The sequence below is a fragment of the Bos indicus x Bos taurus genome, chromosome 27 (assembly GCF_003369695.1).
Source record: "Bos indicus x Bos taurus breed Angus x Brahman F1 hybrid chromosome 27, Bos_hybrid_MaternalHap_v2.0, whole genome shotgun sequence".
Lineage (NCBI taxonomy): Eukaryota > Metazoa > Chordata > Mammalia > Artiodactyla > Bovidae > Bos > Bos indicus x Bos taurus.
Window position 1 is genome coordinate 23,947,738 of NC_040102.1, and position 13,990 is coordinate 23,961,727.

A 13,990-nucleotide genomic window follows, 5' to 3' on the forward strand; every position below is an offset into this window, starting at 1 on the left:
GACGCCTTGATGTTCAAAGTCAAGTGTCACAGCTGCTTCCCTCTGTGGTCAATCCCCTGCTTCTGACATCAACCTGGAGGCACATGAGCTGAAACAGAACCACTGGAGATGACACGACTAAACAAAATGTTCGGAAGGGCTGTCATCTTTTGAAAAACAGCAGGCTGTTCCTTTCCCTGAGAGGAATCGGTTTTGCTCTAATTGAGGGCCATCCCCCACCTTCCCCCTCCCCACCTCAGAATCTAAATTCCATGCACAACTCAATACTTCAAAAAAAGAAAAAGGATTTATTTTTCTCAGGCCTTTGAGAGGAACTTTTAACTGGCAGGAGAAAACAGTGAGAAAGCTGTGAGTTTCAGCGTGCTACCGTGAAACTATATATATATATGTGTGTGTGTTTTTTTTTCTTTAAAAACCCACATCTGAGAGTTCGAAACATGTGCAGTGCCTCCTACAACCTGCTTTTGCCCCCAAAGTCTAATCACCATCATGGTTACAATTTATGGAGCACACTGGCATTGCTCCTTTGCCTGCCCATCTCTTTGCCTCACAAGATTCTGCAGCATAGCCTCCTGGAGCCTTCTTCTGCATGTTTAAATAAATCAGGAACTTCAGGATTTGGGTGGGGGGAAGCCTGCTGAAGACACTTCAGAGAAATGGAGAAAACAAGGACACCCAATGATAAGAGGATGGGTACCAGCCAAGAGTGACAGCCTCTCAGTGCTTCTCAGAAAGACACCTTCCCAACAGCCAATCCCAAGCAGGGCACTGCTCCTAGGTTTGTGTGCTGAGCGCCGAGGAGAAATTCACACCAAGGCACACGTGCCTACAGGCCCCAAACCTTGGCCTGATGTCTTGGTGCAGGCAGCAAAGACCTTGGTTTCTGGAAGACGCCGTCTTGCCGGACAAACACCCACTCCAGGCCCACCCCGACACCAAGCTGCATGCACACACAGTCGTACTTACCGTGACTTTGGAGGTGGCGGAGGAGGAGAGAACGTCTCAATCCCGCTTCTGTCCTTGGGGAACTCAAAGGCAAATGAGGCCGACTTGCTCATCCCAGTCCCAGCTTTGCTGTTCTGCCCAGAGGAGCCATCTGTGGGGCGAAGACGGTGCCAGGCGGAGGAGCTGGCCGGGTCCAAGGGGCCATTTTCCACCTCTCTCCCCCAACTTTGACTCAGCAAGTCCTGCTCCACCTCATCCTCCTCCTCAATCCGGCACTGGCGACTCCAGGCACCGGCCTGGGGCCGGGGCCGCCTCTGCTCCAAGGCTGACGTACTGGTGGCAGGCGGGGGGCCCCTGGCAGAGTCACTGGAGGGGATGCCATTGGCCCGGCAGGAAGAAGCGGGGTCAGCGGGGCCCTTGGATGGAGGCTGGGGCCCAGGGGTGCCTGAGTTCCCTTCACTGAGGTCGGACAGTGGGTAGGCGGAGGGGGATACCGGGGACCCTCCAGGGCTGCTCCTCGACATCTTGGGGGGGATGGCAGGTCTCCCCTTGGCCGTGGTCTCGCTGGCACTGCGATGCCGGCTCTCCCTGGAGCCGAGCCCCTGCCCAGCTGAAGGCTCCTCTCCGCCTGCCTCAGGAGCCTGCTGGCTCGGGGGCCCGCGTGGCCACTGCACCCCCACAGAGGAGTCTGGGCTGCTCAGGTAGATTGTCCGGTGGTCCTCTTCTGGGTGGGCGGCCATGACTGTGATGGTGGCCGCCATCTGGGGGGCCGCATCCGGGCCTTCCCTGACCTGGCCCCAGCCAGATGCGGCTTTCTGAGCCCAGGTGTTAACTGTCCGCACCTGGGCCTGGCCCGGAGTGCCTGCCCCCTGTTCTGCCTTGGCCTGTGGCCTGGAAGGCACTGGAACGGCCTTCTTCCTCTTGGTACTCTCAGCATAGATGGGTTCAGACTGAGCAGCCTCCCTGGAGTGGGCGGGGGGCTGGGTCTCCCCAGTCTGCCCAAGGCGCCTGCTGGAGGCCACGCCGTGGCAGCCGGAGTCCTGCTGCTTCCCCAGCCCAGGCTCCTTCCTGAGGGAGCAGTAATCGCTCTCAGGATGGGGGGCCAGGGGACTGCTGGCGCGGCTGTTGGCGCTCCCACAGGAGAGGCCATCCGAAGAGCTGGCAGCCTCTGAAGCGAGGGACTGCTTTTTGGGGCCCAGGCGGGGCGGGCTCTCGGTCGGGCCCTGGCTGCAGCAGTCCCTGGGAAAACTCAAAGCCCGCTTCTCCTCCTCAGGTGGCCTGGCACACACCCGCGGCTCCCAGCAGGCTGCCGAGCAGTCCCTGCCGCCCTGTCTGTGTCGGGAACCGCCGGCCCGGGCGGCGTCCTCCGCGCCTGGGCTCCCGGGGCAGCAGTCCAGGATGGAGCAGTATTCTCCCCCTTCGCTGTCCCCCGAGGGTGAGCACCTTTGATCGCTGTCATCCTCCGAGGGCAGGGACTCCCGCATGGGCTGAGCAGACGGGTAGGGCCCCAGGCCCTTGAGGCAGCCGGAAGTCATCCCGGAGAAGGCGGCCAGCTTCTGCCGGAAGCTCTCCTGCGGGGAGTTTAGCTCTTGGTAGGGGATCACTGGTTTATCGTCTCGTCCAAGCTTCTCGTCGGGGAAGCTCACCGGGTGGAAGGCGGCACTCCGGTCCCCCCGGGGCTCTAGGCTATGCAGGCCGACCATGGCATAGGCAGGGGGGCTGCGGGGGTGACCCCCGTCTGTGGGACCCGAGGGCCCGGCAGGCTTCTGGACGCCTCGAAAGCTGCCCAGATAAACTACTGGCCCGTCTTCCTGCTTTGGGAGGGGGAGCTTGCCGGGGGCTCGTCTCCAGATGACCTACACAGCCCGAAGGTTAAAAGACTTACATTAGACCTTGCCAGAGAAAAAAGGAAGAGAGAGAAAGTGAGAGGGCAGGGCCATGACACTGGAAACCGTCTTCCGAGCCACAGTTAAGGAGCCAGGCTGCCTGCCTACCCTCTGATCTCCCCATGGCCTTCTCATCATCACCGGGCTCCCCTGGAGCCGGCAGTCTTCCCAGACACTGCAATTCCCGCCCATGTCTGTTACTCTTTTGGCTGAGGGGAAAAATGCTAAAGAATATTTTGCCTTTTCCCTTGAAACTGCTAGATGAGGTGAATTCTCCCATGGGCTTTGAAAATAAGAGTTTGGAGTTTTAATTTTTGCTTAGTGTTCATTAGTCTTTTGATAACTGGTTTCACAGCAGGAAGAAAACAAAGTCATAAGGCTTTTAAAAACACCTTGGGTTGGGGGTGGGGTTAGAGGGCAGGAGGGTGAGGGGCGCCTTCTGAGCTGGGCCCTGGTTCCCTTGCATCACTCACTCTGAGCCACAATCCTTCTCCCAGTGACAGGCAGTGACCTCAGCCCAAACCTGCATTAAGTGGCTGGACTAGTTGAGCCTGAGACAGTGATGTAGGCTAGTCATTCCCATCACTGAAATCACAGTCCCCTCCTCCTTCCCTTCTAAAATCTCCCCTACCCCGACTTTCAAAGAAGCCTCAAGGCAGGGCCGGCCTCTGGCTCCTTTCCAAGATGATCCAAACTAGAAAGAGTTCCTGGTTTACATCTGTGAAGGTTGAAGGTGCCAAGAAAGGCCTGGGGAATGAGTGTAACCAGCTTCTGGAAAATGGAGCAGCTTTGCAGGGGACTTGAAGCTGAGAGCAACCCCAGGAGGTGGCTTGCTTCATTCAAGCCTCCCTTGATTTAAAACTGACTTTTGATTTCACATAAGCTCACAAAGCCTTCCTGACCTACTCACCGTGATAGTTTAAGAAAACTAGAACAGGTAAAGAGGTTACAAGAAGTCCTAAGAATATGTTTTAGACATGCAGCTTCTTAGAAGACATGTCTAGGGGCAGCAGGCTTCACCCTCTAAATAATTAGACCTTGGTCAGGGTCAATGGCGGGGTAGGGGGTGGGGGAGTTGGGTAGGGGATGAGCAGAATGGTCTACTCTCTAAGGATGTAATTGTCTTTAGTAATCCCAGATCAAAGGTGGAAAAATCCAAGCTTCCAAATTGGAAATATGAACACTGGCTGGGAATTGGATGATATCATGGAACCACTGCTGATATTTTTAAGTGTGATAATGATATTTTGTATAAAGACTGCATTTTTTAAGGAGGTACAATCATGATGCAATATCTGGGGTTTGCTTTAGGGGAAAGGAAGGGAAAGGAGAGTAGGGGCAGGGATAAAGATGGAAGGAGAGTGATTATGAGTTGATGACTATTCAAGCTCTTGAGGCAGAGTGGTGGATGCATGCGGTTTGTTAAGCAATTCTTTCTAGTTTTGTATATATTTAAGATGATCTCTAAAGAAAAATTTTTTTTAAACTTTTTAGAAAAATGCTTCATTTAAGTGGCTGTGTCCTGATACAATCTCCAAATAAACTTGGAGGGACTGCATTCATGGTTCTTGGCCTGAAGGGACTGAGAGAAAGGAGGGCACAGAGAGAAGATAGGGCAGCAGTCAGGAAGGAGCAGGCTAGGGCGAGCTGCCCGGGAAGCCATCCCACAGGAGTCCTGCCGGGACAGCTCGCCCTGGCTGCCCGCCAGTCACCGCGGCCTTACAACAGGAGCAGCCCCTGTAAAAATACCATGGGGCTGAGTCAGCCTCACCTGTGCGACGTCGGCACTCACGCCGGCCTCTGTCCACCCATCGGAGGCCTCAGAGCTCATCATGGTGGGCTTCACGGCAATGGTGGGCTTGGAGTAGGGCGAACCGCTCAGGCCGTCATCTTCCGGGCGGTCGCTCTCCGGCCTGGGGTGCAGGCGAGGCGGAGGGGGCAGGCAGCCAACTCGGGGCTGGGGGCGGCCAGGCACCAGTTGATGGTCGCTGCGCAGGCAGAAGCAGTTTTTGCAGGACCCGGGCTTCCAGATGTGCTCCACAAAGTCGCTGCACGCAGACATCTTCGGGCTCTCGGGGTTCAGTGGAATGGTCTCGAGCATCTTGAGCAGCAGACGGGGTGCTGGTTCATCTTGCACTCGGCTTGCTGGTGTGGTCTCCAGGAAGGTGGAAAGGGCTCACTGAGCAGCTTCCTGGAAAAGCAGAACACTTGCCTGGTCAGAGATCTCCCCTGCCAGAGGATCCCTTAGTGTATGCTCAGTCCTGTCCAACTCTTTGCGACCCCATAAACTGTAGCCTGCAAGGGATTTTTCAGGCAAGAATACTGGGGTGGGTTGCCACTTCCTATTCCAAGGGATCTTCTCCACCCAGGGATCAAATGCCCATCTCTTGGGTCTCCTGCATTGCAGGCGGATTCTTCAACCGCTGAGCCCCTGGGGAAGATGGGGCATGATCAATTAGAGTCTGATGATATGACTGCAGAGCAGAAGGGGAAGAAGAAAAGAGGTGAAGATGACTATTCTATTTATTCCAAGGCCCTCAGCCACTTGTCATGAGGCTTTCTAGTAGGGTGGCCTTAAAAAGATGTAAAATCTAAACACAGCTCTGTTGCATGTGTGGGTGTGGGTGTGTGAGTTGCTCAGCTGTGTCTAACTCTTTGTGACTCCATGGACTGTAGCCCACCAGGCTCCTCTGTCCATGGGATTCTTTAGACAAGAATACTAGAGTGGGGTGCCATTTTCTTCTCCAGGGGATCTTCCTGACCCAGGGATTGAACCCGGGTCTCCCACACTGCAGGAAGATTCTATACCACTTAAGCCACCAGGGAAGCCCCTGGTGCATGAGTATAGAGTGTAAAAGATACTTCAGTCCCCTAAAATCCTGAGCACCTGCAAGTTCTGGGGGCAGTTCACTGGAAGAAATCACACAGGGCTGCAGATGAGAAGCTTGTGACTGATCTGTGCATCCCCTGCTGCTATGGGGTCTAGAGCCTGGGACTTGGCCCCAGAGAAATGAGAACTTCCAAACAGGACAGCAGGTAGAAATCGTGGCTTCTGGAAAATAAGCCACAGTTTTTAACCGAGAATGATATGAGAGGGGAGGCAAGCCTGGGCTCTGAGATCAACACTGCAACACATACTTGTGAGGAGGTGGAGACAGAAGGGGTGAGAAAGTGGAGGGGTGTGGTCCCAGCTGCTCCCCTGGGGGTCCTGGTTGGGAGGTCTGGCATCTTGGGAATTCTCCAACCCCTTTACTTAATATGCCTTATTCAGCCCAGGGCTTAGTGAGATCAGTAGACCTAGAGCTTCAGCCCTGGGGGAAACAGAAAGAGAGATTCATGGTCCTGTCAGCCCTGTGGTCTAGGTCTGGATAGACTTACTAGAAGTAGTTGTACAGTAGACTGTACTAGAAGAGTCATTGCTCACAATGATTTTCCCTATGAGAACCCTAAGGAATCCTAAAGGAAATCAGTCCTGAATATTCTTTGGATGGACTGATGCTGAAGCTGAAGCTCCAATACTTGGGCTACCTGACACAAAGAGTCGACACTGGAAAAGACCCTGATGCTGGGAAAGATTGAAGGCAGGAAGAGAAGGGGATGACAGAGGATGAGATGGTTGGATGGCATCACCTCACCAACTCAATGGACCTGAGTTTGAGCAAATTCCGGGAGTTGGTGATGGACAGGGAAGTCTGGTGTGCTGCAGTCCATGGCGTCGCAAAGAGTAGGACACGACTGAACAACAACACGACTGAGAACCCTGGAGGGGAGGCAGTCAGCTTGCTGAAAGAGTTTAATTCCTCTGAGAGTAAAACTGAAGGCGGAGAGTCTGCACCACAGAATTCACTCAGTAAATTCACCACTGAGGGGAGAAAACTCGAAGGATTGCAGACTTTAACCAGTTCACCCGAATAAGACCCGTCAGGTAGCTGTCATGTCCATTTTACAGATGGGAAAACAAACCCAAGAACATAAACTGAAGCATGTCCACAGGCGCAGAGTGCTCAGGGGTTCCTCAGAGAGAAGCCAACTTTGCTGGCAGCCCCTCATGTCATCACCTCACATGTTACACTGAGTCGCTTGCCATTATCTGTTTGCTGCTTTTTCCTCTCCTTTCCTCACTTAAGTGAACTGACTTCCTCAGAAGGACAGTGTTCAGGAGAAAATCATCCTGAAGAATCTACAGTGAATAGACTCATTAAATAGAGAGGGTTTGGCCCCAGGGTCTGCTTTCCTCTTTCCTCCCGTGAGAACTGGCTCTGAGGTTGCTGCTCTCCCTACCATCAACAAGACTAACCAGGTGGAATGAGCCAGGAGCCCCAAAGATCATTCCAGAATCTCTATGGGAAGAGCTCTCTTTCTGGTCTCCCACACTCGTAGACTGGGGTATCTATTCAATGAGAGCTGAAGCTACATTGGGCCTCTTTTTCCCTCCAAAACTAACCAGGAAGCCCACTGTATCTTTAAGCTAAATGAACTCTCTGAAATAAAAACAAGTATCTGTCTTTCGTGACCATTGTTAGGTTCTTCTGCATCAAGATGATTACAAGTTGGGTTCTTCTCCTATAAATATACCCAAGTGGCAGGTTTGTTCCTTGCCAAGCTCCCCAGAAGAGGTCACTAAGCTTCAACAAGCAGAGGATGAAAGCAAGGGTCTTTCTTTCTCTCACAATCCCACGCCAGGGAAGATTTTGGAAAGAGGAAAAAGTAGAGGAGGTATTTTGTTGTTCAATAAGGCAAAGCTCCATACCCTTGCCCTGAGGTGGGGAGAGGTCCTTCCCTGGGAATCCTGGCCCCCTCTACTGCAGGCAGAGGCTTCCGCACGCCAGACAGGATGGAGGGAGAGAGCTTGGGAATCGGGTCTGAGTGGGCTCACCTCCTTCCTGCAGCTCCTCACAGGGCTGGGCTGTCTGAGGAGTGAGGCATCCACAGAGGGGGGGCAAAGAAAGCCATGTGGGGTGGCCATACATCATTTCCTGCTCAGATAACCGACCCAAACGTGTCATGGTTGCTTGGTGCCAGAGGTCCCCTCCTGTGAGCAGATGGCCCACTCGAGCCCTGGGACTTCTGGTTGGATTACCAACATTCAGGAAGCTTCCTTCAGAACCCCTCACCAGTTCCTGAACACCCTCCTCACTCCCATCCTCAGCTCTGAAATTCTCTGACGGTGGGTACAACTTTCACCACGCCAACCGCTCAGAGACTGGAAAACGTTTTTCAGGGAAAAAGAATGAAGATGGGTACAGAATGAAATGAAGCCTTGGGCTCCTTACCATCACTGACTCACTACACATCCTGTTAAAACTGGTTCCTCAGTCACAGCAAACAGAATTTATCACTACATCAAGCCAGAAAAGATCTTTTCTGTCTGGAGAGGTTCTGGGCTTGGAACTATCTATTTATTTTAAGTCAAAAGACAGTGGAAAAACTCAAGTGGCGCTCACCAAGCATGAGCGTTGCCTGCCTCGCGGTGCCAGCTCTCCACCGCCTGGGAATGGCACCTTCCCAGCCCACATTCCTTACCTCCAAGGGCAGGCAGCCCTCAGAATTATGCAAATTCCCCCATTTCAGTGGGAGGCAGCAGTGTAAGATTAGAAAAAGATCTCAGCATTCTTTCTGATCCAAGTCATGATAAAATATCTTTGCCTCTGCAAACTTCTGCACCAAAGTTGTGGCTAAAACGTGCAAGACCAAAGCTGTCAGATACACCCCCACATCACAGGAAAAAGAATCCAAACAATGGCGACCAGATCCACAAAATCAAATCTCTGGGCTCCAAATGCCCTTCACACTTGCACTGAAAGTTGCTCATGCCTTACCCTGAAGTGAGAGAATTCCAGAAAACAGTCATCTAAAAAAAATTTATCTATTTTTTACAATTAAATACATTTAGTTACAATTAAATGAATGCAAAAGAGGTATATTTATGGAACTTTGTCTGGATTTCAACACTCCATTGACAGGGGTTGCCCAGGCACAAAGGAGTAAGTAACGGCCTTACCTCCTGCCTCCCCCCACCACCCACACGCACCATGCTACTCACCCAACTTTTTATTTTCTTTTTTCCTTCTCCAGTGCTATGTAATCTAATCTCAGCAGCAGGAATGTGGTTTTTGTGGGTTAGACCCACTACAATCTAAACCAGTAAGGAAGATACCCGCATTCCACAAGACCCCAAGATAGCGAAATAACCGCAGAATTCCCCAGTGCTTCCTGTCAAATTTCCGGCTCAAAAGGGGAAGGGGTTTTTCAGGCCAGTGATCAATAGCGCCTTCCAAACCTGACTCTGGGCTGGATGCCCTGCAAAACTCCTCCCTCCTAGACCTTTGGGCTTTGCTGTGGGCTCTGCAAAGCCATGTGCTCGCTGGCTGAGCTTCACCTGAGAGAAATACACAGTCAGCCGGCCCTGCCTCCTCGCGTTCTCACTGAGGACCGGAAAGTGGACAGATTCTATTTTCTGTGTGTGTGTGTGTGTGTGTGTGTGTGTGTGTGTGTGTGTGAGTGTGTGTGTGTGTGTGTGTGATTCTATTTTGTGTGTCTGTGGCGGGGGAGGAGGCAACACAAGCAAAGGTTAACAACGTGCCCACGGTAGCCTTTCAGAGGGCTCCGCCACCGCTCAGGAAGAAGGTATCGTCTAGTTCCCCCTGGAGACCCCCAGGCTGGCATCCAACTGCGGGCTGCCTAAGAGGCAGCTACTAACCTGGCGTCCCAAAGCATCACGCCCGGGGTCCCGATCCGAGCCGCCGAGCGGTCTCTCCCTCTCTGTTCCTGTGACAATCCTGCAGCCGCGGAACGGCAGTCTCCACAATAGCAATCCCCAAAGCGCTCCGGTCTCCTGCCCCAAGTCCAGCAGCCAGACCAGTGAGACCAGAGCAGTCGGTTCCGCTGCCGGAACTCGAGGAAAGTTTCCCCTTCCGAAAGAGCGCGATTCTCGAATGAATCGAAAACATACCTCTGGCTCCCCGGTCCTTTCCCCCCACCCCTCCACCCCCCAGCGCGGGCTCGGCGCTTCCACCTCGGGCGCGACCCGGGGCGCACGCGGTCCGAACGTTCCACCCTCCTCCAGCGACCGCCTGTCACCCCCGGGGGACGCCGACGGGGGTCGCCTGCTCCACAATCGCCGCGCTCCCCCGGAGCTCCCCTCTGCGGCCACGTTTGCCAGACAAAAAAAGAGGCCGACTTGGGAGAAGGCGCCGCGGGCTCACCTCGGGGCCGCGCTCCCCCGGCCTCGCCGCGGGTCTCCGAGCCGCCAGGCGCCCTGCTGGGCGCCTCGGAGCATTGTTTGGAGAGTGTGCGCGCGGTGCGTGCCCAGCCGCGGGCGGCGTCTTCTGCCCGGGCCCGGCGGCCGGGTGGCAGCTGCGAGCGCGGCTCCGCCCCCTCCCGCCTCCGGTGGCGCCGCCCGCCGGGCCCCGCCGCACCTCCGCGGTCCGGGCCGCCGCCCCGCGCCCCCAGCCGGCGGGCTCGCTCCCCGGCCCCCGACGCCTCCTGGCGATCCCCGCCCCGCCCCTCCCTCCGGCTCCCGACGGAGGCTCCGCCCCCAGCCCGAGACTTGGCGCCGTCCGACCCGGGAGCGAGCGCCCCTTTGCACCCTTCTCCAAGGATGGCCCCGCGGGGCTCTGCAGGGACGAGTTTCGGTGTCTGCAGCCTTCCCTTTCCCATAACGTGCGCGTAGGTATGTAGGTGTCCTGCATCCCTTCGTCCAGCCTGCTCTGCGAGACCCGGAGAGGACGAGGGAGAGGCGGTGGAGGGTACAGCCCCAGATCTGGGGGTGCGCAGGGGAATGATGAAATCAGGAACCCAGACGCGTCCCGAAAGTTGCGTGGGCCCCGAAATTGTCAATGACTTGTTGCGGGTAGAAGGAGGCTGACGCACCACCCAGCCTGACTGGGAGTCCTCAGTCCCTCGACTGAGGCCTCAGGCACCTGGTGTAACCCCTTGAACTTCAGTTTTCTGGAAGTGGAAGGCAAGGGTTGTTGTAGGAAGAGCTGGTCTTCCTCCAAGCTCGGAGAGCCAGGGCTTCTTAGGCCAGTATTAACACCTGTGTTTACACCGTTTCCGGTTAAGTGACTCATTCACCGGGATAGAATGAGTTCGAGATAGTCCTAGAGCTAGAAATCCTTTAACAGAGAGTATGACAGCCTATGACACAGTCAGTCCTCTCCCTTCCTCCTGCCGCCTGCAACAGGCTTGAACCTTGACCTGGGTGTTTCTTCAGGGAACCGGCGTCCAGGTCACCACCTTGGGCCTGCCTGGTAGGGAGAAATTGGGGAATGGAATAGGAAGAAAAGACCTCGAAGAACACCTGTGGCTTTCTGGGTGCTCCTTCCTCCTCCCCAGAGAGGCAGTGAGTCCAGTAACTCCAGCAGGTCCTCCTCCTCCAGGGAGCCCATCAGGATTCGCTTGTGAGCCTCCACCCAGCCCAGATGAGGAGGCTGGTTCTCCTTGAGATTCCTGGGCTTACCTAGTGATCTGGCATTGACATGGCAGGGCAGGTGGGGTGAGGGTGGGGAGAAGACATGTATTTGAGATTTGGCTTCTGTGTAAGAAATGGAGAATGTTAGCAGGGATATTAAAAAATAAACAAAACCTTCCTTTGCTCCAATGTCACTAATTTCTCCTGAGTATGAATAGAACTGGGGGGTTAAGGTTTAGTGAAGTATAACCAACATTTGTCAAATACCTACCCTATGCCAAGCAACCCCATGAGAGGGACATCATCCCCATTTCACAGAGAGGACTAAGGTGCACAGGGCCACATGATTTGCCAGGACCCATGGGCTGACATGCCTTGGTCCTGGGATTGGAACCAAGGGCAGTCTGGCTCCTCCGATGGGCAGTTCCACTCTGCCATACTACCCTCCCCTAGTACTGGTCATCCAGCTCTGTTTTTCTTTCTTCTCAAAATGATGGGAAACCATTTGAACAAACATGGAAAACTCAGTTTAGGCTCCATCAGCAGCCAGCAAAATTGAAGGGTCAGTCCCACTCGTTTACAGAGAAACCAGGAGGGGAAGGTGGTGAAAAGCAGATAGGGACAAAGTGGTCGTTGCTGGAGAAATATAAAAATGACATCAGAAGGTGCTTGCAGTTCTGTTAGAAGGTGTGCGTGTGTGCTCAGTCATGTCTGACTCTGTAACCCCCTGGACTACAGCCCACCAGGCTCCTCAGTCCATGGGATTTCCTAGACAAGAATACTGAAGTGGGTTGCCATTTTCTATTCCAGGGGACCTTCCTCACCCAGTGATCGAACTCGCATCTCTTGAATCTCCTGCATTGGCAGGTGGATTCTTTACCACTGTGCCATCTAGGAAGCTTCCATTCCATTAAAATGGAAGAGGGAAAACCCCTGTGTTTGAGAAGTTCCTAGTCCCCACGATTCAGGTTGGATATTTCCTCTGTAATGTAAAGGTTTTACATTCTTCCTCTGTAAAGCCCCATTGAGGACACCCACCCCAAGAAGGGAGCACACAGGAGGACCTCTTGTTCCCACTTTTTCCCTTCTCTTTACTTAATTGTCTCTAGTATATTAACAGGTTAAAATACGTAATTATAAGAAGTAAAGTTTTCCCTGATAGCTCAGTTGGTTAAGAATCCGCCTGCAATGCAGGAGACCCCAGTTTGATTCCTGGACCAGGAAGATCCGTTGGAGAAGGGATAGGCTACCCACTCCCATATTCTTGGGCTTCCCTTATGGCTTAGCTGGCAGAGAATTTGCCTGCAATGTGGGAAACCTGGGTTTGATCTCTGGGTTGGGAAGATCCCCTGGAGAAGGAAACGGCTACCCACTCCAGTATTCTGACCTGGAAAATTCCATGGACTGTATAGTCCATGGGGTTGCAAAGAGTTGGACATGACTGAGCGACTTTCACTTCACTGCAAAGGCTATATAGTATGGCAAAATTGGCAGTTCTGTGGCATGGGACAGCAATTGAAGGATTAATTCAGTCTCTCTGCAAAATAAACTGTGTTTTCAAGGCTCTTGCTGTGCTCACATGAAGTAAATGCTGTAGTTGCTGACGTGTAATGTGCATCTTTTAATGCCAGTGACATGACCTTAAAGCTGGCTTCTTCTAGCCTAATGAAAAGAATTTAAAAAAATACTTCAAGAGTTGCTTAGATCCACACAAAATACCCATTCTCTTATGCAGTGCTCCACCAGTAACTGTTAAGTATGTTATCTCCTCCTTGGTGAAGCTGTGGAAGCTCATGCATTTTAATAAACAATTCTTCCTTGAACTTCCAAACTGCGCTCTGCACTGCGGTGGAATTTGTGTATACTCAGCATTTTGCTCCTAGCTACTTATCAGTTCATTTTCACGACATTTTTAACTGCAGGCTTTGGCTTCCCTGATACACATCAGACCTCAAAGAAGAGCGATTCCCTTCAGGGCTTTCATCCTGGAGCACCAGTCTGCATAAGAGAGCAGTTAAATTTGGGGAAATTAGGACAAAGGCTGGGGCAGGTGGTGTGCTTTGGGGTGGATAAGGTGAAGTAATTTGGAATTAGGAAGGTGAAAAGGTAAGATGAGGAAGTGCACATCATTAAGTTATACAGAGAAAATAATGCTAGCAGGGGTACTGGAGGGGTTAGTGTCAAGATTAGACCAAAGTAATCCAAACCTGTATCTCCCCAACCGCAGAAGTGACCTCAAATAATAGAAACATTTACTGAGTGTCTTCTCCTTATGTAGCACAGGATGAGGGCATATAGGGTAAAAAAGAAAGATGAAAGAGAGGCAAATATAAGCTCTGTGAGAGGAAGATAAGCTAGGGGCAGTGAGAATTCAAAGGAAGAAAAGACAAAAACACAGAGTGGCTTCAGGGAGGAAGAGGCTTTGCAGGATAAGGATTCCAATTTGTGAACAGTGGGGACTTTCCAGACCAAGAGAACAGCATCTGCCAAGGAATGGACGTGGGCGAGGCAGAAGACTTTGAGAGATTTCTTATCCAATCTGACTGGAACATAATTATTGGAGACAAGCCTGGAGATGGCGTGGGGCACTGGACAGGAAAGACTTGCTTTTCAAGTAAACCAGTGGGAGAGGATTGACATTTCTGAACAGCTGAATGACGCTCTCCAAGTTAATTTTTCATTAGCTCTATCTGGATCTTGTATCTCAAGTGGATCAGAAAGTGGAAGAAGAAATTGGAGACAAGGA

General features: G+C 52.8%; 1 protein-coding gene and 1 long non-coding RNA gene across 4 annotated transcripts in view; one reads left to right on the top strand and one right to left on the bottom strand.

Moving 5' to 3' along the window:
* Positions 1-10,181, bottom strand: part of PRAG1 (PEAK1 related, kinase-activating pseudokinase 1) — a 47,255-nt gene extending 37,074 nt beyond the window's left edge. The window contains exons 1-3 of one of the 3 annotated variants that reach the window (XM_027529814.1): positions 10,037-10,181; positions 4,603-5,022; positions 967-2,516 (exon numbers count right to left, since the gene is read on the bottom strand). In XM_027529814.1, coding sequence (XP_027385615.1) covers positions 967-2,516; positions 4,603-4,932 — 1,880 coding nt within the window. In that variant the 5' untranslated portion in view covers positions 4,933-5,022; positions 10,037-10,181. Of the gene's footprint in view, positions 1-966; positions 2,802-4,602; positions 5,023-9,531; positions 9,782-10,036 lie in introns of those variants that run through there. The other 2 variants (XM_027529812.1, XM_027529813.1) reach the window with 2 other exon arrangements.
* A 157-nt stretch (positions 10,182-10,338) lies between these two features.
* The window catches only part of LOC113885045, a 53,870-nt gene continuing 50,218 nt past the window's right edge, over positions 10,339-13,990 (top strand). Inside the window, exon 1 of the long non-coding RNA XR_003509115.1 lies at positions 10,339-10,503. This is a non-coding gene — a long non-coding RNA (uncharacterized LOC113885045). The remainder of the gene's footprint in view (positions 10,504-13,990) is intronic.